This window comes from Sceloporus undulatus, chromosome 2, assembly GCF_019175285.1.
Source record: "Sceloporus undulatus isolate JIND9_A2432 ecotype Alabama chromosome 2, SceUnd_v1.1, whole genome shotgun sequence".
In the NCBI taxonomy this organism is placed as follows: Eukaryota; Metazoa; Chordata; class Lepidosauria; order Squamata; family Phrynosomatidae; genus Sceloporus; species Sceloporus undulatus.
Window position 1 is genome coordinate 153,759,387 of NC_056523.1, and position 22,279 is coordinate 153,781,665.

A 22,279-nucleotide genomic window follows, 5' to 3' on the forward strand; every position below is an offset into this window, starting at 1 on the left:
CTTCATCTAGTAATTATACTGATATCCCCAAACACATCCAACCCAAAATTTCTGTTTTGGGGCAAAACCACCCAAGATGCATGTGGGTACAGGTTGAGCACCCCTAAAACAAAATCTGAAAACCTCCAAAACCAGAATTCTTTTGCCATTTAATGTTTCTTGCTTGCAGCTGCCACCTGTTTGGCAATCCTGTCCAGCCATCCAATTCCACCTTTGAGGCAGCAGGTGTCGTACTCCTGTCAGTCATCTCTCAGATCCTCAGCCTCTCTCAAGTCTCACACCTCATACACAAAGCAAATAGTGAACAAACAAGATGCAAGGCTGGAAAGAGACATCAGGATCTGACAAATGGTGGGAGGCATGGATTTGCACCAAGAATACCCTTGCAGTCCCATTTCACAGAACCTGTCTCTCTCCAGCCGCATCTCTCTCCAGCCTCATGTTTCTCGCATCTCTCTCCAGCTTCGTCTCTCTCCAGCCTCACATCTTTCTTCATCCTTGCAAAAACAGTATGCACTATGCTACTTGTGCTGTAAATTGTGTATCATGTATATGCAAATACAGGTATTCCAAAACCAGAAAAAATACTGTACAAAGAACTTTTGGTTCCAAACTTTTCAGATAAGGGATATTCAACCTTTACCAGAAACTCTGCATCTTTGCCACCTGTAATCATTAACACTGTTGTTAATGAATTTAACTTAGATGGGAATAAGGTTTTTATGAATGGGAAAAGAGATTAACATGGTATTTTGGACCAAAGACCAAGCTTTTTGTCAACTTCAAATCCTAGATCTCCTTTCCAGAAGAATGGAAGTGAGTTTAGAAATTAGGCATTTTCTACATTTCTTCAAAGCTTCTTAAGATCTTTACAGCTTCCACCTTCCCCGAAGGAAGAGCTGGAGGGAAAAGTTGTAGTGTGTTTATCTGCAGCCAAGAAGTTTGGAGTAGAGCAAGTTGATTTTTTAATTGAGATCCTTCTGTTTCCTTGAGTACTGAATTTTAGGCCCTCTGTCGCACAAAACCCAGCTTACTGAGCTGGATCCAGACTTAGGCATGCCTATAGTAAATTGCTAAATCAAAAGCACTTCAGTCAGTCATGATTAAGTCTTTGATTTGGATGAGTCTAGTAGAGCAAGACTTATTCTATACTTAACTCAATGACCTAAAAATCCAACTGCTAGTCCCCATCAGAATAAGTCCAATGAAACAATGGAAACTTGATGTGAATGTCTAGATAGGCTTTTTATGGCACAGAAGAACAGTTTAGTAACAATAATAAATGGATACTTATTCCCTTATTTTTAAGGAAAACAACAGCCAATAAACATTAAAATTGGAAAAAAGATTACTGTAATTTGTGTCAATATTATTTTCTGCAGTGGAAAGATGAATTTTATGTTCAAAGAAATCTCCCTGTAAATAAAACAACATTTTCCACTTGTAACAATGGAATTGTTCAATAAGCATTTCTAAGGCCTCTGCTGAGTTTTCCTTACAAACTACCTGAAAATAAGAATCCATGAAACTTTCCCCTAATAAACATACAACAGATTGCTTTGATTAATGGATCACTTTTCCATTCACTTCCAGTTAGGCACAAGAACTAACAAGGTATGTGTGACCAAGAAACTCTATGGAAGAATTCAGATAAAAGGAACCCTGGAGTAATTAAGGAGCTGCAAACAAGTACAGTGGTACCCCGGGTTACGAAAATAATCCGTTCCGCGGCGCCCTTCGTAACCCGAAATCTTTCGCAAGCTGAAAAAGCCATAGGCGCTAGCGCTGGAAGCCGCGATTTGGTGCGAAAAAGCGCCGAAAAGCACCAAAAAAGTTTTTCGTAAGCCGGAAAAAAAAACGTAACCCGGAACAGTTTTTTCCTATAGAATTTTTTCGTATCCTGGAAATTTCGTAACGCGGTGCTTTCGTATCCCGGGGTACCACTGTACTGTGCTTTTTTAATGGAAGAAAGAGTTATGTTATCATGGTCTATATGTGAAAAAAAGAAATCAGCATGAGAAGAATCCAACAGTTATGTCTTGCTTCAGCAAGACAGAGGGCAAAGCTGAGTGTTTGTGCATGTCTCCAGTTACCCTGTTTACTTCACAGATTCAAAGAGTACAGGCAAATATCCGTTAACAAAGCCTCTGACAGTAAAATGCTTCTTTACAAAGGCTTTTTCTACCTACCAAGCCCCCTTGTCCTCCTTGTCCTCTGTCTGGCTAGAACATTTTTTCTGTTGTGTACTTAATAGCATCAGGATTGGAAGGTTGTGAGGGGGTGCTAGAGAAACACAGACTTTTGGCATCAAGTAGCAGCAGCATGTCCACAGTAACTGCAATAAAGCTGAGGCTGGGAGACAGAGATTATACTTCAGCTGATTCTACTGTTGCCATGTGTTCCTTTCTACAACAGGCAAGGTAAATAGCAGCTGCCTCCAGAATCTGTTACTGAGCATGCATGAACAGGCAAAACAGGGGAAAAAGAGGAGAGCAGATAAGTCTGCCTCACTCTGGTATGTCTTTAAAAAACATAGCTTGGCTACCATAATAGAAATCACAAAAAAGCAGAGGCTGGTGAAAGAAAAAGCAATCTCTAGATACCTTTTGGAAGAAGCTTTCAGGTGGTCTCTAGAAGATTTGAATGGTTTTATTTACCTGACATGGTTGTTTCATTTCATATATGCATTCTGTTAGTTTTGAATAAGTGTTGAGATGCTCTTCTTTTTTTGGTGTGGGATACTATCCCTGTTCTTTTCATGTTATTTCTTTCTGTGGTACCAAATGTTTTGTTGAACACATCTGCTTCATTACTGAGGTAATCTGTATTTATACAGAAATAGTGTTACTGTCTCCTAAAGGTCTAGGATATTAACCCAAAGTGGAACACATAAAACTAATGTGTCTGTCCTATTCATTGAGAACACAGTATGTATGGGTATGCTACCATGTATGGCCAAACATGGTGATGTCAATGGTGGGATTCTGCTCTATGCATAGGCTGTATCTGGCTCCATCTTGCTCAGAAATAAATAAGGATACCCTCCCTCCTATCTCTCCTATCATGCAGCCAAGAATGCAATGCAATTTTACAGAGAAAGCACGAAATCACTGTTTGCCCAAATCATTTGTCCAAATACAAAAGCAGAGAAATCAGGAATGTATTTTGATTAAAGAACCTAAGGTGGGTTACACTTTGAAATTAAAGATATATGCACAATATCAATGAAGTTTAAGCTCCACAACACCTACTATAACAGCTGAATCTCACACATATAGTCCAAGCTGTCCAGTCAAGCAAACTCAGAATCATTTTCACTGAAGAAGTGGCAATGGTAACTCCATCATTCCATTCAATGTTCAGTTTAAGAGATCAACAGTACAGTATAGCAGAGTTTGAAATTAATGAATAATCTTGTTGAAACCCTCCATAGCATCATTCATCCACAAGGGAAGCCTGCTAAGATTTTTCTTGACAACTTCCAAGAGTGAAGACTCTGAAACCATCCCAGTGCATTTACATTCCAATGCAAGTGTCTATAATGGCTATGGGATTCTGTGATTTATGATCCAAAATATTTTCTCATGCAAGGAAGGATAAGCAGTGCATATGTAAGTGCAAATCAAGAATTTCTTCAAATGATAAAATCTGAAGAAATTTAACCCATTCCTTCTTGCCCTATCATCAGTCAATTATGCATAAATTGCTTCCTTCTCCTTTTACTCCCCAGCCATCCTTTAGAGAAATTAAAGAAAATAGATTGCACCATAACTACATTAAAGATCCATAAATGATATTCATTAGCATGTTATGTGGATTTTGAAACAAGCAACATGTAAGTTTTTGGTTTTGACTAGACAGGACCAAAAGCTTAGGTGTGTTTCATTCTAGGATTGTGTATCTGCAAAAATACATATCCTAACACAGAACTGACCCCCCCCCCCCAACACACACACACACACACACACAAACATCCCAGGAGCACCTAAGTAATTAGGAAACTTAGGTCCTGCATTCTTATTCCTAAAATAAGGCCTGAGGCATGTAATATTGTTTCACAGAGCAGTAATATTTCTAGACTGACTTATAGCAGACAGTGCTGGCATCCCCCTTCTCCTGGAAACCAATGGGAGTATTAATATCTGCTATTAACACTGATCCTATCTCATAAATCCAGCCTGTCTGTTACCGCAGAACTCAAATAAAGGTGTTCTGAGGTCAAAAGGATGTGGTGTCCAAATGAGTTTCACTATTCCAAGAGAAAAGAAGCAAAAACAATCTCTATAGCAAGTATCAGCTCCACATGGAGGAAAACCAGAAAGTGGGTTTTAAATGTCATGTTTTTCAAAGTGAGAATTGATGCTGGAACCAGTTCTAAAAACTGGCTGGCGGAGCCTTAGCTGCAGCTGAAGACAATCAATCAAGCAGCTCAGAATTATTGGGGCGGGGGAGAGTCACTGACAGAAGAAGGATGTAAAAAGGGAAAACTAGGGGTAGGTTACAAGCCATTCTGGACCTTTAAGATTACAATGAACTGTAAACCCACTTTAGTGTTTTGTCTGCAGTTAGATGGTTCTAAATGGCTTCCAATGTTTAACTGCACAATGGATGAGTTGCATTTTAACGTATGGACTGTAGGAGAAGCGTATGGCAAGTCTTCTGGCAAAATCTGTTCTGTGGACAAGCTGGATCCATCACCTGGTGTCATTACTGTTTAATTCCTGAGCTGCTTCACACTGCTGCCATGCCCTGTGCTGGGGCAGAAATAGAGTGTCCAAAGAAAAGGACAAAATCTGTGGTTCTAAAAACAGCACCCACATTCTCCCTCAACATCAAACCTTGGCAGTGTACCAATCTTATTACCCTGAAGTATTAAGGAGAACCAATCTCACTGTTATGAAGAACAGAACATGGTTCACCTTCAGAAAAGGGGAACACTTCACAAGCAACAGTCACTCCCAGACAGTCTTAAGATGGTAGGGGCTTCCATGAGTTATGACCAAAAGTCTTGTTACACAAAACACTTGGGGAAGAGTAGCTGTGTGTCTCAAAGCAAGAGATCAGTGCCAACTGTGATCACAAGATGGCAGTGAATCAGAGGGTGTGAAAGACAAAGCATGCACTGAGCAGACCTAGAAAAGTTTACAAACACGGTAAGGAAAATCAAGTCAGTGATTTGGCCCCATGAATGTTGTTATTTTTAATTAAGATGAGGGACACAACTCCTACAGTTTCATTCTTGTTGACTGGTTCTTTTCTTGCATTCCTGACAGACACTATTTTTGCATGTTCCAAAATGGGCAGGTCTTCCACAGGTAAATCTCGAAAAAAAGAAACACTGAAGTGGAAAGAGGGGAACAAGCTAAAAGGGACATTGGCTCTTACCTGTGATATTTCAATTTCCAGTAGATAAGAGCCCCATATCCTGTAGTTTGGAGTAGAAGGAGGCATTATCTACTGGGAAATATGGATGCATTTTATGAAGTCTGCATGTCCAAGACAAACATAGTACATTCTTAAGAATGTAAAATTTGTAATTCAAAACTGATGCTCTTCTGTTAAATCTTTTGCCCCTTTCTTGAAATCCATTTCTCCTGGAAGCCCCTCTTTGTTTCATTTTCTTCCCGTGACTCTCCTTCCCTCCAGTCAATCAGACTTAGCCATCCATGACCAGTATGAACAATTTCTTGGTTGTAAATTACTGGGTGTTATTTTCCCATTGTTTGGCCAAACGTCAAACGACTAACACTGCTTTTGATTTTGGATACTTCTTAACAGATTTCTATAATTTTCACTTGGGTAAACCCAGATCCCCTGGGACTATCTTTTTTAGGTATCAAGAACCATCAGTGATTGTAGATATAAACCAAACCAAAGAGATAAGAGCAACCACAAAAATCACACATTTGCATTCTTTTGATGCTCTTGCAAAAGAAATACCATTTCCAGGTATCACCTAAAGCATGATACAGATATTATTGGGCTAATATATAAGACAAACGCTTCCTTAAATTTAAATTAGTCCACTCCACCGCCCCACATACATCTATATGGCCCATGCCTTTCCCATTCTCCTTTCTCCAACAAAGCCGTATAAATACTAATCTTTGTAGCTTTAGCTGTTATAGCTGTCAATATTGTTCACCATTTAATTCTCACATAAACACAAAAAACTAAGATTCTATTAAAATCAAGCACTTAACATAAATATTAAAATAATGGTAAAAACAAAATATAACTCTACATAGAACTTCATAACTACCATAGCACCTATTACCATAAACAAAAGCAAATCTGGTTGACAGGGAACCAAGTATGAGGAGATGAGAAGATGGTTATAGAACTCTTGACTGTCCTCAATTCACTTGTTAAATGTGTGTGTGTGTGTGTGTGTGTGTGTATATATATATATATATATATATATCCTTGTTTGCAGCTGACAAACTTAATAAAATTCATTTCACTAACCAGTTCATTCTATGCCATTATGGATATCAAAGAACCCTTTAAAGGCCTTCAAGAGCGATGAGTGGGTAGTATTTTACCAAAAAGGGGAGAAAGGAGAAGAAAAAACAGTGGCCAGTGGCAGGTTCTCCTACTGGTTCTCATTTGATGAACGCTGTTGCTCTGGCATGTGCCCCACCTCCTAAACCCACCAGTCCATAAAAGGGGGAAATCATGTACAAGTCCTTTCTCAGTTTCCCAGGATGAGCTTGACAAAAGAAGCCACGTCTGTCTCTTTGGATTCATGCAGGGTGAAGAAACGGTGTTGCTAAAATGGGGGTGGGGTGGGAGATTGGATGAAAGAGAAGAGAACTTGTGTTAAGAGTTTCATTTCAAACGTTTTATGTTCCTCTTTATCCTTCCCTGCCCTGGGCATAAAAAATACTGCACTAATTCCCAAGCATGTAGCTAATGCTGCCTTAACCCCGTCATACCTTTCCAAAGGGATTGATAAGAATACTGTATCAGTTTGCACAATGTCACCACAGCAACATCCTGCCCATCATATTGATCAAGTGGATATGATTTTATTACAAAAATGGTTATTAAAGGTTTTTCAGGGTCATCAACAAAAGGTCCACTACCATTTAAAAAAAATACTGGGAACTATGTATATTGTAATCAATCACTAAAGAGGCTAGAAGACATCAACTTGTGTTATACATATACATAACTAACACACACACACACGTACATGAGAAAAACAGTTCCTATGTCTACTGAACCTTTAGTGCAGTGGTCCCCAAACTGTGCCTTTTAAGAGCTCATGTTGGCCCATAGTCTGGGATTCTGGGAACTGAAGTGCAAAATCCCTTAAAGAGCAGTTTGGGGACCACTGTTTTAGTGTGTGGACACTCTTCCTTTTTCCTCTCTCACTAGCACTATCATTGCAACTAAGCCTTTAAAGTAGGCAACTAGTATGGTTTTCACAGACAAATGGAACAAGCTGCAAGAGCATGTTCATGTTTGAAGAAGGCCCATACACTACTTCTCATGACAGCATCAACACTCTCCTCCACCAAAACAAACTGAAGCCAATTGATCTTCTTTCATGGGGAAATAAATGTGAGACTCATCCAATTTCTTTAAAAGATGCCAAAAACAGTGATTCAGCCAATGGGCAAATGAGCTTTGGATTTGAAGAGGAGGTCTAGGTGGGAGGAGATGTAGCTGCCACATGCAAATGGCAGGAGAATGAGAGAAAACCAACTAAGCAGATCAGCAAACTAGGTACTGATGTGAGTGAAGAACTTAAGTAATTAAATTCATTCTTCAATATGACATGGAAATTATTTATGCACAGTCCAGATAGATAGATAGATAGATAGATAGATGTTTCCCTGAAAATAAGACACTGATTTATATTTATTTTTCCTCAGGATGACACACTATGGCTTATTTTCAGGGGATGTCTTATTTTTATTAAATATGGTACAGCATTCTAAATTTATTCAAATATAGTTGTCTTCTTCTGGAACATCGCCATAACTCTCCAAACCCAGAATTCCATCCTGAATTTCTTGCGACTCCATTTTCTTTAGAACCATTGGCTCCAATCTTTCCGCTCCCTTCCCACTCCCTTCAATTCCGCACCAGGCCTATCACTATGTCTTATTTTCGGGGTATGGTTTATATTGCACAAATGCTTAGAAATACTGCTACGGTTAATTTTATGGGTATATCTTATTTTCAGGGAAACAGGATGGATGGATGGATGGATGGATGGATGGATGGATAGATATGCACACAAATCACTCCCATGTCACACTGAACAAGTATGTGTACACTTCTCTTTATAAGGCACACTGTGTGCATTTAGATATTACATACACACAGTATGTGTGCATATCGGGGTTAAGTTACACACCACACAAGAACATTATGGCTCAAATCCAACTATCAATCCCAATTAGAGCAGACTGAATGAGTCAGGTGCCTAACAGGCCACCCCTTTGTGTGCAACTGCATGATGCAGCCCTGATCCAGCATTTTTCCAGTCCAAAAAGGAGCAGCAAAATGCTGCTCCTTTTTGGGCTGGAAAAGAGGCACTCTTTTCACCGCCACCACAGCTCTTCTGTGCTCCTGAGGCATACGGCATCTGGTCGCTGCACCGCAGGAACACCCCAACACTGCCCACTGTCTGGTTGGGCATGCGGCCTGATGCTAGATTGGGGAAGGAGTCAGGGTGTGTAGCGTGCGGTCGCCATGCCCCCATACTGCCGGCTCAAATTGCCGGTCTGTTCAGCCCCTCAATGGAATTTGTATAATTGGAATTTGGAATTGGCTGACGCACCAAGTTCTCATAGATTCAATAGGTCTCCTCGATAATTTAGGCATATGTCTGGACAGACTGTATAGAAGCAGTTTTCCACTCATGCAAATAATATGCCACAAGAAAGCAGGGTATTAATCACATGGGTGGTGACATACTTTTATAAAATACTGCATTTGTAGACATGAATTCATACTGAACATTTATGTGCAGAGGGATGTGGGTGTACATATAGGAACTCACACTGGGTATGGGATGTACATGTTGGAGTAATGTGTGAACCAGACCAATCACAATGTGACACTACACTTAGATGAGCTGTCAAGGAAACATATTCCTCCACAGGAATATGATAAGAAGTGAGTAAAACATTTGGCTTTGTATCCAAAATATTAACAAAGCACTATTGCCAGGTGCCACTGAGGAAAAGTCTGCTAACACAGACACATGCTCCCTTTCATTTCTCTGTCTCTGTTTCTTTCTTGCTGGCACTTTGAGTCAAGGGACAAGTCAGGGCTAGGCTTATGGGAGACTGGCTGCCAATATTAAGTATATAACAGTAAGCATCCAGTACCCAGTTAATGGGGAGAGCTCATTATCAGAACATGGATCTGTAAATTGGTATTTATTCATGCCAAATACATTTTTTAAAAAAGCCATACAAATTTATTTCCTCTAAGCTTAGATGAGCATTTAATTATAACAGCAATTTAGTTCCACTACGAATTCACTAAGAACCAACACTGGGTGGGGCCAACATAACACTCAAAAAGTGTGCAGTTTTAATCCTTGTACATTTGTTTGAAGTACAGCATCAACCAGATAAAGGAGAAACAGGCACAGCTCCACCATGCCGAGGCCCATTTCTACTTTTTTCCCACCTGCTGGGTAAACAGCTGCATAGATCATTTGTGAGAGATCCCCCCCAACCTTGATGATTACAGTTGTCAATCCACATTTACATTTTTGACTTTTATGGATCTGATTTATGGATTTTATTAGTATGATCTCTCTAGGAATCTCTAGAGCAACTCTGCCAGATGTTGACCATTCTCTAGAAATTCCTAAAGAAAACACTTGTGTGCATTTGTAGGTCCTCCAGCATGTTTCTATGGTCAATTTCTGACAGATGTTGACCATAGAGTTGCACTGGAGGACCTAGAGATCTCTAGAGGTGTTTCCCTCAGATAATATATATATATATATATATATATATATATATATATATATATATATAGTGTTTTTGATTTGTCTTTTCCCCACTTTCATGGGAGTCCTGTGCCCCTAACCTCAGCAAATGTATAAGTACCTAGGCCCTCTGATCCAAAATCCATCCACAATCACTAATCCAAGAAAAAAAAAACTGTGTAAAAGAGGGAGGAAATGCATAAAAACAAGCTACTTTCAAAGTTTCCACCTCAGAAAGCATTTCCACTTGACCAACCAAAGAGTTGCTTCCTTGACAGCCTTGGAACCCATCTACCTCAAAATAACAGTGGACCACTGGCCTCATGTCATGCTCAGAGCTAGAAAAGGTTACTTCTTTGGACTGTGCATACCCCAGGACTCCCCAGCCAACACTGGCTTGCTACCATAGTGGCTAGGTGTTTCTGGGAACTGCAGTCCCAAACAGTAATTTTCCTAAGCTCTGATCCTGCCATTGGGCTTTCCACAGGCATCTGGTTAGTCAGTGTGGGAGGATAAAGCTGGCCTAGATAGACCTTAGATCAAAATGAACATTACTTCTTTTGTAGAGTGAGGAACACAATCTGTTCATGTTGTTTACAGGCTTAAACTTGTAGTCCTCTCACCTCATACAACCAATATCTTCTTTTTTTTTTAATGGACAAAATCGTTTCTTCACAAAGCTTGTTTCCAGTTAATGATAGCCTTACAGGGAACTCCCCTGAAAAGCTTTCAAGGAACCCAAGGGTTCACCAGGACACATTTTGAAAACCACGTCAATAGCATAAAGTAGAGTTCAAATAAGAAAATGAGCTCTCCCTGTGCCTGAAACATCATCTCATTTTCCATTTGAAACCTCAGCTTCACAGGAAAGCATGGAAGCAGCCTCAGCCTAAAATGTCAAGCCCATTCCAGCACCACAGTATCTACTGCCATGGGAAAGTGAAAAGGGGGAGAGGAAAATCCAAACCACAGGACCTTACAACACTAATGTCAGCCATAACATACCACAATGCTGAGATATATCTGAAAGGTGATCCAACATCCTAATTCAATAGAAATGGTGCAGGGCTGCCAACCAGAGTTTGGCCACAACATGCTTATTTCCTCTTATCTACCCCAGTGAACCCTGTGTGTACTAAAATGCTGCATGGTAAAACCTTGCTATATGATTTGAAGAGGGTGGGGCAGAGGGAGGAAAGAGATATTCTATGTATGTGAACAGAGAACATTTTAAAAAAACAAGACATTAAAATTGGACCTTCCCCTGTCTCCAAAGATGATAATAAATGTGCAGTCCCTGCCACAAGAGTTACTTAACATTTTACTTTCTGCTTATCCACCCAATCTGTTATAAGAGAGTCAAAAATGCTCCACCTCCATTCGTAATAGTATATATTTTAGATGATGATTTAGTCAATGTATTGTATTGATAGTGGTGCTAATGTTTTACTGAGTATATTTTATATGATACTGTAGCTTTTATTGTTGGAAATGTTGTTTTTATTGTTGTAATCCTGCCTCGATCCACAGGGAGAGGCGGGAAATATAAATTATTATTATTATTATTATTATTATCTTTTTAGTTCCACCACATTGTTTGAAACCTACTCACATAAGGTACCAAAACCATCCCTTAATAAGGATCAAAATGCAATGGCAGGCTTTGGAGCACCTCACAGTCATTTAATCTTTCCAAGGCTGAGTCCTGCAAGGAAAAGAATACATACCACAAATGTGGGAGTGGGGGAGCAAATGGCTCTCTCACTGCTGGAAATATTTTGCGCATGAGCACTTCCCAAAAGTGAACAGAACATGGTAGCTGAACAGTAGTTTGGGAGGGGGGGCAGGCCAAAAGTCTTAAGAAAACAACATGGTTTTCAGAGCCATGTTAGTCCGGAATATCAGTATGCAAAGGAATCTTGTTACACCTTTGAAACTTCTGCATATATGGTACACTGTGTGCATGTATATATTATAAGATTTCATAGACTTGCTGCTTCCTCAGATGCAGATGCTGCATCATCTCAGATCAGATGTTGCAACTTGGAGATGGGATTATACATGAGTCCACCCACCCCACCCACCAATCTAACCCCATATACATTCAGAACAGCTTGTGTTACCTCTGAATGCCATCTAAATAAACTTACCATTAGCTCAGAATATGTTGGCCTTTCTTTGGAATTCTTCTTCAAGCTTTAAAGAAAAAGGGAGAAAATTATATCTCTGTATCTATATTCTGTATATGCAAATAGTCAAACAGTCAAACTAAACTCAACAGAAGACTGATCTCTTTTAAAAGCAGGGTGGTAGACTCACTAAGCACTGAACAGACTCAACCTCAACAACATAAGCAAGCAATACAATCAAGGTTACTTTGGAAAATTCCTAATAATCCTTTCTGGATCTCATCTCCGTGTAACTTGGTTGCTGTTGTTGCTGTGTGCCCTCAGGTCATTTCTGACTTATGGCAATCATCGGTTTTCTTGGCAAGGTTTGTTCAAAGGAGGTTCGCCATTGCTTTGCTTTGAGGCTCAAAGCATGGGACTTGCCCAAGCCCACCCAGTGGGTTTCATAATATTATGTGCTTTTTTGCCAGATTTGCATTGATGAAACTCTTACTTTGCTGAATTTGAAGAAACAGTACAAGCCCGTGTAGTAAGAACATCTCCTGCTTGGAAGTTCTTTTACTGTTGCTTTAATTTTGAATCAATAGTTAACTGGTTCTTCTACTGTTTGTCACTGCGGGAACCTATGTATCAAAAAGTGAGTATAAACTAAACTAACAGTACCAATATGATATCAGGGCTATACATATCCAAAGCCAGATGGAAATTGTTGAGCATTGACACAATTTTTAATTGTTGTTGTTGTTACTTTAAAAAATCTTATAGCCCTATTCAGTCGTTTTGAAAACAAGATGAATGAACACAGCAGACAGCTCACTAGCTCTACCCCCTCTACCTCCAGTTCTATTGCTCTCGCCAACACAGCACAACAGGAGAGTTTCTCCGACAGATGGAAAGTTTCCAAATCATTGGGGACTCTGGATTATTATTATTTTTAAGTTTTGTTTCTCATTGTTTGGAGAATGTCTATAAATACAGGAAGTTCTCCTTATTTCAGTTTGCCACTTGCCTCATAAGTGGAGCAAAAAGAACTGGAGACAAAGGTGGGCAGGACTAGCACACTCCCCTCTTTGTGTGTTGATTCAAAAGGCTTCCAAATGACTCACCATCTAGGGGACCAATAACCCAAAATGTACAAACACAGCGAAATGGTATATGGAGTTATATGCAATCCTGTATTTCTAAAACATGAAAAACATACTGTGACATTAGCATACACACAACATAATGATAAAAGTTGCACAAATATAAATTAATTATTGGTTAACAACAACAAACTTCATATACCTTATACATATTATGCCACCAGTGGAGAGAGGGAAGGAGGGAGGAATAGGGGTGCGGTAGAGACAGAAGTGGAGACATTCTGGATATGAAGCACCCATAGCCCTCTCAAACCTCTGCTTTGCCTCCAACATGGGGAATGGTTGAGATCAGGCCTGGAGATGAAGTGCAGCTTCCAATGTTGGTGTCAACTCCACTCAATTACAATTTATTTCTCAGTACAGCCTAGTGAGCACATTATACTTGGGAAGGTACCTCTCCCACTATTACAATCAGCCACTGTCTCTGCTTCAGAGTTTACATCAGCAATGAGCATCTCTCACAAGGTAGGCTGGTAGGTTTCTATGTATGTAAGCAGCAATTCCAACTCTTACCCTGGTCACACCAGGTTCCAGCCCCCAGGAAAACAAATGTATATAAAGATGACTTAGGCATTTCCCTCTGCAGAGATTCATGTCTTAAAATTTGGCCACTTAGGTAAACCACAGGGCTGGTCAGCTTTGTGGACTTGTTCTCCAGTATTTTCCAGTATTTAACTCTTCAGCCTACTTACCAGATGGCCCCTTGGCACACACAGAATGTGCTCAGGACTAAAGTCTATAGTAATGAGGGCAAAGGAGAGCCAAATCACAATCACTGCAGTCTATGAGAGATGGGAAGGATGTTCCTTTGCTCCCCAACCAAACTTCACTTCTAAGGATTCTATGCAGGACACAAGCACAGATAAACTGGCATTAAATAGATATAAGTTTGCAATGTAGACCTAGCCCTGTACATTCTCCTATGAACAGATACATCCAGCATTCATTTATTGACTCTAAAAACGAAGATGGGGTGTGTTACCTTTCTTTCACCTCTGATCTGTTTAACTTACTGTTGTGACATATAATTTTGCATTATTTATCATCATTTCTGCAAATAACTACAATGGGCTGCTGGGAAAAGTTTGTATGACGGGGAGGCATGTGGGGATGAATGGGTAAAAGATAACTTATTTCCGTCTGCTTCCAGCAGAAAATAGCTTTGAAGACAGGATGTAATATCCACTCTCTTCCTGGCAGGGTATTTATGGGGGAGATGCTTGGAGAGACTTGAAAAAGATCTTGGCACGTACACAGGCTTTGGTGGAGAAGGGAAGGAGGTGTAAAGCCTCACACTGAGAGAAACAAAAGTGTCATCATCAGGTTACTATAACTGCTGGGATTTGCCCAACTTGGGAGGAAGTGAAGGATGCTTACTGAAGGGATATTTCCTGCCCATCTCTTGCTGCATCATCACAGAGCTCAGATTTCTGAAAACTCTTGTGCTGTGTAATAACAAAGACCAATGATTGATTCCCTCTCTCTTTCTGAGTCCACTTCAAAATACTCTTTGTATGTTGAGCTACTGGGACTTACTTGGGTATCTCCTTCTTCCTACCCACTTGTAATGCAGAAGACAGCTGTGCAATACCTGTTGCTGCTGTTTTTGTTGTGTGCCTTCAAGTCATTTCTGACTTATAGTGACCCTAAGGCCTTGTTCTTCAGTATTTAACTATCACCGAGTTTTCTTGGCAAGATTTATTCATACGGGGTTTGCCTTTGTGCTCCTCTGCGGTTGAGAGTGTGACTTGCCCAAAGTCACTCAGTGGATTACCATGCCCGAGCAGGGACTCGAATCCTGGTCTCCAAAGTAGTCCAATGCTCAGTACTACACCACACCGGCTCTGACAAAAAGAATGTTTCCAAGTGCTTCTAAAATCTTCCAGAACAACAACAGAAAAACTACCAGTTACAGCTGAACAATGTGGACTCCATTTTTACATCACACAAAGGCCTGATTCTCCAGGTAGCCTTCAGGCTCCAAAGAGCTTCACTGTTCTATCCCAACAGACTTTTGATTTTCTATTTACAGCATAACCCCATGTAGAATTTGTCTCCTTTTTCTTCCCATTATAATTGGGCATGTTGCCCAAGAGAAATAAGGACTAGAATTCTGACACATTCCATTATTTCCTACATAGATCTGTTGGGGGTCAATGTGACATTTCCTGAAAGCCAAAGGAAACTATCCTTAAGGAAAGTTCACTCAGACACACGTGTCTAACCTCAGGAAGGAGGCAGCGGAAGTAGAGCTAGCTGACGTAAAGGACTGGCTTACATACGTGCCTTTCCCATGTCCTTTGGGAGATCTGGCCTGTTTTCAAAACAATGGAGTTACTTCCACAGCAAGACTTGTATCTTTGACTTAGTAGTCAAAAGCAGAGATGGGGAAAAAATAATTGAGCTCCATAATTTCAGAATGTCAACATTTTCACACTTTCCCAGACTTGCTGTGAGAAAATGCACTCCTCATTTTGAACTTCTGCACATAAAGGAATCTAAAAGGGCACTGCTATGAAATAAAGTACACATGAAACAACATCCATATTTATGGTGTGCATGTCTAAAAAATATGTACCAACATACTTTAGTCAATGTGGAAAAATGCATACGCATACAGACATATATACATATAGTAAATTGGCCAAATATGTATGAAAAACGCATCAGGACAAATGCATTTAAAACTGTGCAAAGTTTTCAGTGTCAGAAGATAACACAAAGTCCCACAACCTGATATGAAAGAAGTTCAGAAAGGAAAAAGAAGTGGATTCTGAAGAAGATGGGCAAGTGAGTGCTGAATAATTATCCCTGGCAGGAATTAGGGGTATAAAATAATTATCTTTCATACCCTGCTTTCTCTCAAGAGTATTTCATGTACAGTTTCTATTAAACTCCTTACAATTGGAAGGAAGGCCAATACAACAATCAGTGCTATTCCCCCAATTCAACAAAGATGTTAACCACTAATCTGCTCTCTGTGATGAAACAGAGGGTTTTGTCAGTCACAACTCTCCTGGCAATGCTAGACAGTTCCCAAGATCACAATAACTGGTCACTGTCTTAGCAAGAAATCACCACTAGGTGCCACTGTCAACACAAATAGGTATAAATAGTACCGTGGACCCTTGTTATACGCTGGGATTTGGTTCCAAGATCCCCCATGGATAACAAAATCCATGTATGTTCAAGTCTCATTAAATATAATCACATAACAATTTTCCTTATAAAAAAAATCAAGATTTGATATTTGAAATTTATACTTTTTTTGAACATTTTCAAACCGTGGCTGCTTGAATCCGTGTATAAAAAATCTGTGTATAAGAAGGGCCGACTGTATTTCATTTTCAAATAGGTATTTCATTTTTGCTCTCTGGATATTTCACCTTTTCCTCAAAATATTGATAATCTGGGGCACTGCACACTTTTTATCTTAGCCCAGGGCCCAAATTATTTTGTTTCAAAAGAGAAACACATATTTTTCAAGCCTTTGCAGGGAGGAACTATATGAAACAGAAGATCAAAATGTGCAGCACTAAGGAGTGAGCACAAGGTACAACTGTGGGGAACAGCACTGATGAACTCTGATGAAAAATTCATTTTAGCATGTACCCAGCACAGAACAGGAAAATTTTTACTTGTTCTTTAATCACAGTTGTCCAAAACAAACTTTTCCCAAACTACCACCCAGCCTATCCAGAACTTTACCAGAGTAAGCCCAGGCCTCCCCAACTCTTCTGCCTTCCAAGGCGAAATGAAAAGTTATAACTTTTCATTGTAACAGTCATAAGGTGTATTTGATGAGGACTTGGGATACAGGCTTCTCAATGGTTGCTCCATGAAAATATTCTCCCATGGGAGGCTCTGGTGGCTACTCTCTCCTCTTTTCCCCTCTGAACAATTTTTTTTCTAGAGACAAAGAACTTTTAATTTGACAGGCTTTAATTGGTTGTGCTAGAGGGTTTTTTCATAGGATGTGCTGGACACCACAGAGAGGACTGGACATTTTTGGGACTTTAATGCATTTATCTGCTTTTCTTTGGGCAATATTTATTACCAGAAGATTGGAAAATTTTTGAAATTTTTCCCCACACACACATTTTGAGGAGAACACTTACCAAACTCAGTATTTCCATTCATCTAATCAGTTTTATTGTGTTGTATTATATTGTTTTATAATAATATAATATAAATGATAATGATAATATGTGATAATAAATGTAATAATTTTAGTAACAGTTTAATAATAATTAATAGCGACAGTACAGTAAAGAGAGGCAGCATGGCATAGTGTTTGAATGTTGGACTGTGACTCTGGAGACAGGGTTCAATTCCCAGCCTGGCCATGAAACCCGCTGAGTGACTTTAGGCAAGGCACATGCTCTCAGCCTCAGGGGAAGGCAATGACAAGCCTCCTCTGAGCAAATTTTGCCAAGAAAACCTCATAAATTGGAAACTACTTTGAAGACATACAACAACACAATATAGTAAAACAAAGGTGATAATACCAGAAAGCTGATAATAAATAAATAAATAAATAAATAAAGCAAGCAGCTACTGCTGCTTCTTTAACATCAAGGATCTATACTGCTGGATTGTTAAGGTAATCTAACTGATATTGTATGTAAAGAAATCTTGTAGCACCTTTGAAACTAACTAAAAGAAAGTACTTGGTAGCATGAGCTTTCGTAGACTGAAGTCTATGAAAGCTCATGCTACCAATGTCTTTCTTTCTGTTAGTCTCAAAGGTGCTACAAGATCTCTCTACATACCGATTTTACAGACTAACATGACTATATCTTTAAATTCTACCACTAATTGATGTAGGTACATCAGTGTAATAAGCTTTGAAATCAATTTGATAGCAAGCTTTTAATAAGAATAAAAAGAAAACACTTAAACCTCAATTTCATTTTGCAAATTGCCACTCTTCCTATGATGCAAACTACAAGCTAGGATCTACCTATACTACACTTTCCAAATCCAGGAGACTGTCAAATAAAGAAACATATCACTAGTAAGCATCATTGCCTGCATATCAATGGCCTACATAAAGCTATAAAGTGAATTTATCCCCTTTGATTATTGTCTTACCAGCTTAATGAAACATGTTTCTGGTAAGGAAAAGGGGAAAGGCTTGAGCTTGCCTGTCTATACCTTCCTCAGCCTCACTGTTTGGAAATTACTGCAACAGATGCATGTACACCAAGGCAGAGATGGGGAACCTGTGGCTCTCCATATGTAGCTGAGTCTAAATTTTATCAGCCCCAGCCATAACAATGGTTGGAGCTGCAGGCAACAAAAGGAAATTTTCTACACTCTGAATTGCTCATAAAATAGCACTAATCTATACTATGCTTTATGTATAATAAGGTGACAGGTCCCTGCTTCAAGATGCTTATACAGTAATTTAAAATTGTCAGAGGTGTGGAAGAAAGGAGAAGGAGAGGAAAACAAAGCTAAATTCAGTTCAGTTAGTGAAGGAGAAGTGCTCTATTCAAACCCAGAAGCACTCCTCTTTATCTAAGGGGGCTCCAATGTCAGTGGGGGAAGGGGATGAATCTGTTCAGTTCAGACTTCAAAAGTGCCGACCCAAGATGTTGCATCCTACCTCTAAAATATTGGACAGCTCTTTTGAACTTCTGACTAAAACCCAGACCAGATTCATGGCTGTCCTGACACTGGAGCCACCAGCAACTACTCTTTACAGTTCACATGTTGGAAGGATGAGCTCTGTGATACAAACAGTAAGGTCAAGCCCTGATGAAATGATTATCCCAATGAACTTTGTGATACTCCAAAGCACTGGTTGCAACTGTGCTCCTGTTTGTTCTCTGGGGTACTTATGAGAAAAGCAGAAAAATGGTTTCATTTTTCTGAAACTCCCAGACATGTTAAAATAAGGCCCATCTGGAGGAACATCTAATCAGCCCAGCAGATGGTTCACCCCACAAGAGCTCCAGAGCATTTGGGGAGGTGAAAGATGTCAGGAGATAAAGCGCTCACCACTGTGAGGTAAAATCAACAAAATCTGCTGAGAACTTGTCTGCTGGGAGTTGTGGCGACGGCTCTTCCACCACCTGTTTCAGCTGCTGGAACGGCGTCCCCCAGGAGTCGTATGGAAACCGCAAGATTGCCAGTTCGATCTGGATGTGGGGAAAAGACAGCACGGCATCAACACTACTCTCTTAGGCCTACTGCTGTTGTTATATCATCATTGTTATTACCGTTATTAAAAATAAAAGCAACAATAACAGGGGGGAGAAGAAGAAAGGAGAGATGAGAAGGAGAGTGATAGAGGGGAAGAAAACAATGAAATGGAGAGGGGGGTAGCTGAAACACTGTCACACCAACACTTGATCCAAGTTCTCATCAATGTTAGTATCTGGTGCCATCTGCAGGAAACCCTATGAAACCACACTGACTTTTCAGTTTATGATCCTCAAGCTTAGCCGTGATGCCACTTTGCTTCCCGCTCCCTCCTCCCTTCCATTCCTCCTTGGAAACACTGGACTTGCTGGGTTGCTCTGAGGCACAGACTGTGCAGGTCCCTGGAGACAGCTTGTCTCTGGGAATATTTTAAAACAGCAGCCTATGAGGCCAGTTTTCCTGGTTTGTGCCAGGTGCCCGACAGCCTCCCCAACAAATGCAGAGTGCCAAGAAAGGACTCCCCCCCCCCCAAATAAGTGGCCATGTCAGTCCCTCACAGCATAAAAAAAGGAGGGGGGAAGAAAAAAAGGAAAGAAAAATAAACGTGGCAGCATCTTTAAGTTGTTTTAATTTTAGCATGAGCTTTCGTGGATATCAACCCACTCCATTGAATGCAGTACAGAGAGATAACAAATGCTCCAATATAAAGCACATTTACACAGTTGTGGGGTGGGATAGCATGTAATAGGAGACAGAAGGATGCAAATCATGCTCCTTGCCCTTGATTTTCAAAGGGCTACATAAGGAGGGACACACACATTCTCTCTCTCTCTCTATCTCTCTCCCTCCCTCGCTCTGTGAGTCTCCCTACTCCCAACCCAAGAAGATGAAACTAACCGTTCCCTAGAGAATGATGTTGACTTGCCAAGAGAAACCTTTCAGTTTGTTCTGAACACAGATTCCCTACTGTAGGCATAGAGGGAGAAAGAGAAAAACAGGGTTGGTGAGTGAGACTGGGAGAGAAATCAGTGCTGCTTCCACTGGACAGCCAGGTAGCAATATATTTGCACATTTGACTGTGAAGTGTGCCCTACAACACTGATCTCCTGAAAATCCTGGTGCTGGTGACCAGAGCTATTCTCTCACAGCCAGAATGTGCTTTCAGGAAGGATCTGACACTGCCTTTGAAGTTCTGAACTATATTCTTGAGACCCCTGGGAATTGTAACCTTCAACTCTGCAGTTTCTTTTCATGTGTGTGTATCAGAGTTTAGGGAAATCTTTTTATCCTACAACGAATTGCTTAGAATGTTTTCTTTCTTCTGTCATTATCTCAACTACAACTGCCAGCCATTAAAAGCTGGTGGCTTTCATGTAAAGGGTGTGTGTGTGTAGAAACTGTCAATATCAAAGGGGCACAGATTCTGCCCCCCCCCCCCCCTTTAGATTGAATCTTAAAAAGAGCTATCCAAGGCCCTGAACCCTATTCCTTTCCTTTCTAGATGCCTCCCTCAGCTTGCTTAACTCCAATCCCTACAACTTCTTCCAATGAATCCACGGCACCTGGACAGGCCCTCCTGTTGCAGCCCAGTGTAGAAATCTCACAGTTTTCTTTTTGACACTGAGAGTGCTCAGTTAATCATCTGTACTTTGAATAAAGCCTGGCTTACAGGACTATAATTTAATAGTTTATTTTCTATGTATTGGACTGTTTTTCACTTCTTAGTTAATTAATTTCCTATTAGGAGTTCTATGGTAATATCCACTACTCCCTATAGTGTACGTTTTGATTCCTGTGTGTTTGATGATACCTCTCCTCTTGCCGCCTGAAATACAGCTCTGTACAGCAGAAAATATCACAGACCTGGAACAACTACCCTGTACTAAGAATGAGCAAAGAAGAAAGTGCAAAGGCAGGCTTACTGCTCACCATAAAGAAAACAAAAATAATGACCATGAAAGATCTACACATATTCAACCTAGACAATGAGGAAAATTGAAATAGTAAAAGAGTTCCCATACCTTGGATCTAACATTGACCAGAATGGGGCCTGCAGTCAAGAAACAAGAAGACTAGGAATGGGAAGGGCAACTATGAAGGAATTAGAAAAGATCCTAAAATGTAAAGATACCCAACTGAGTACCAAAGTTAGAATCGTATAAGCCATTGTTTTTCCTATTATTATGTATGGTTGCGAAAGCGGGACAGTGAAGAAGACGAATAGGGAAAAAAATCAAGAGTACTGAAGAGTGCATGGATAGCCAAAAACACAAACAAATGGGTCCTAGAAGAGATTAAGCCTGAAATCAACCTGGAAGCCAAGATTATAAAGTTGAGGCTGTTGTACTTTGATCACATCATGAGAAAGAATGACCCAATGGAAAAGACAATAATGTTAGGAAAGGTGGAGGGTTATAGAAAGAGAGGAAGACCACATGGTAGATGGATGGAGGTCACAGGTATAAGTTTACAGGGCCTAAGCAGAGCAATGGAAAATAGGGAGTCTTGGAGATGTCTCAGCCGCAGGGTTGCCATGAGTTGGGATCGACTCAAGGGCAGTTAACAAGAACAACAAAGCTGATACTACTATTAATGATAATAATGTTGTCTTGTTGATGATAATATACTGTAATTATTAATCACCACTTTATTTATATTCCGCCTTTTCCCGAAAACTGGCTTATTACGATCAGTCTGTCCAGATGGGTTGCTGTCAAGGTTCAATGATCCCTTGCGTGAGTGTGACAGTTTATATACAACACATTCAGTAATAACCCCAGCTTCCATCTGACAGTGGACTTTGAATCAAAAATGGTGCAAGACTACTTTACTAGATACACCTGGAGGATTCCATATAAATCTTGCTCCAATATTTAACATGACCGTTGTCA

General features: G+C 40.0%; 1 protein-coding gene across 3 annotated transcripts in view; it reads right to left on the reverse strand.

Moving 5' to 3' along the window:
• Window positions 1-1,853: 1,853 nt before the first annotated feature.
• MAP2K6 (mitogen-activated protein kinase kinase 6) overlaps window positions 1,854-22,279 on the reverse strand; it is a 1,063,669-nt gene continuing 1,043,243 nt past the window's right edge. For all 3 annotated transcript variants that reach the window (XM_042449737.1, XM_042449739.1, XM_042449738.1), the window contains exons 10-12: window positions 19,245-19,384; window positions 12,115-12,160; window positions 1,854-6,772 (exon numbers count right to left, since the gene is read on the reverse strand). In XM_042449737.1, the coding sequence (XP_042305671.1) occupies window positions 6,695-6,772; window positions 12,115-12,160; window positions 19,245-19,384 (264 nt within the window). In that variant the 3' untranslated portion in view covers window positions 1,854-6,694. The remainder of the gene's footprint in view (window positions 6,773-12,114; window positions 12,161-19,244; window positions 19,385-22,279) is intronic.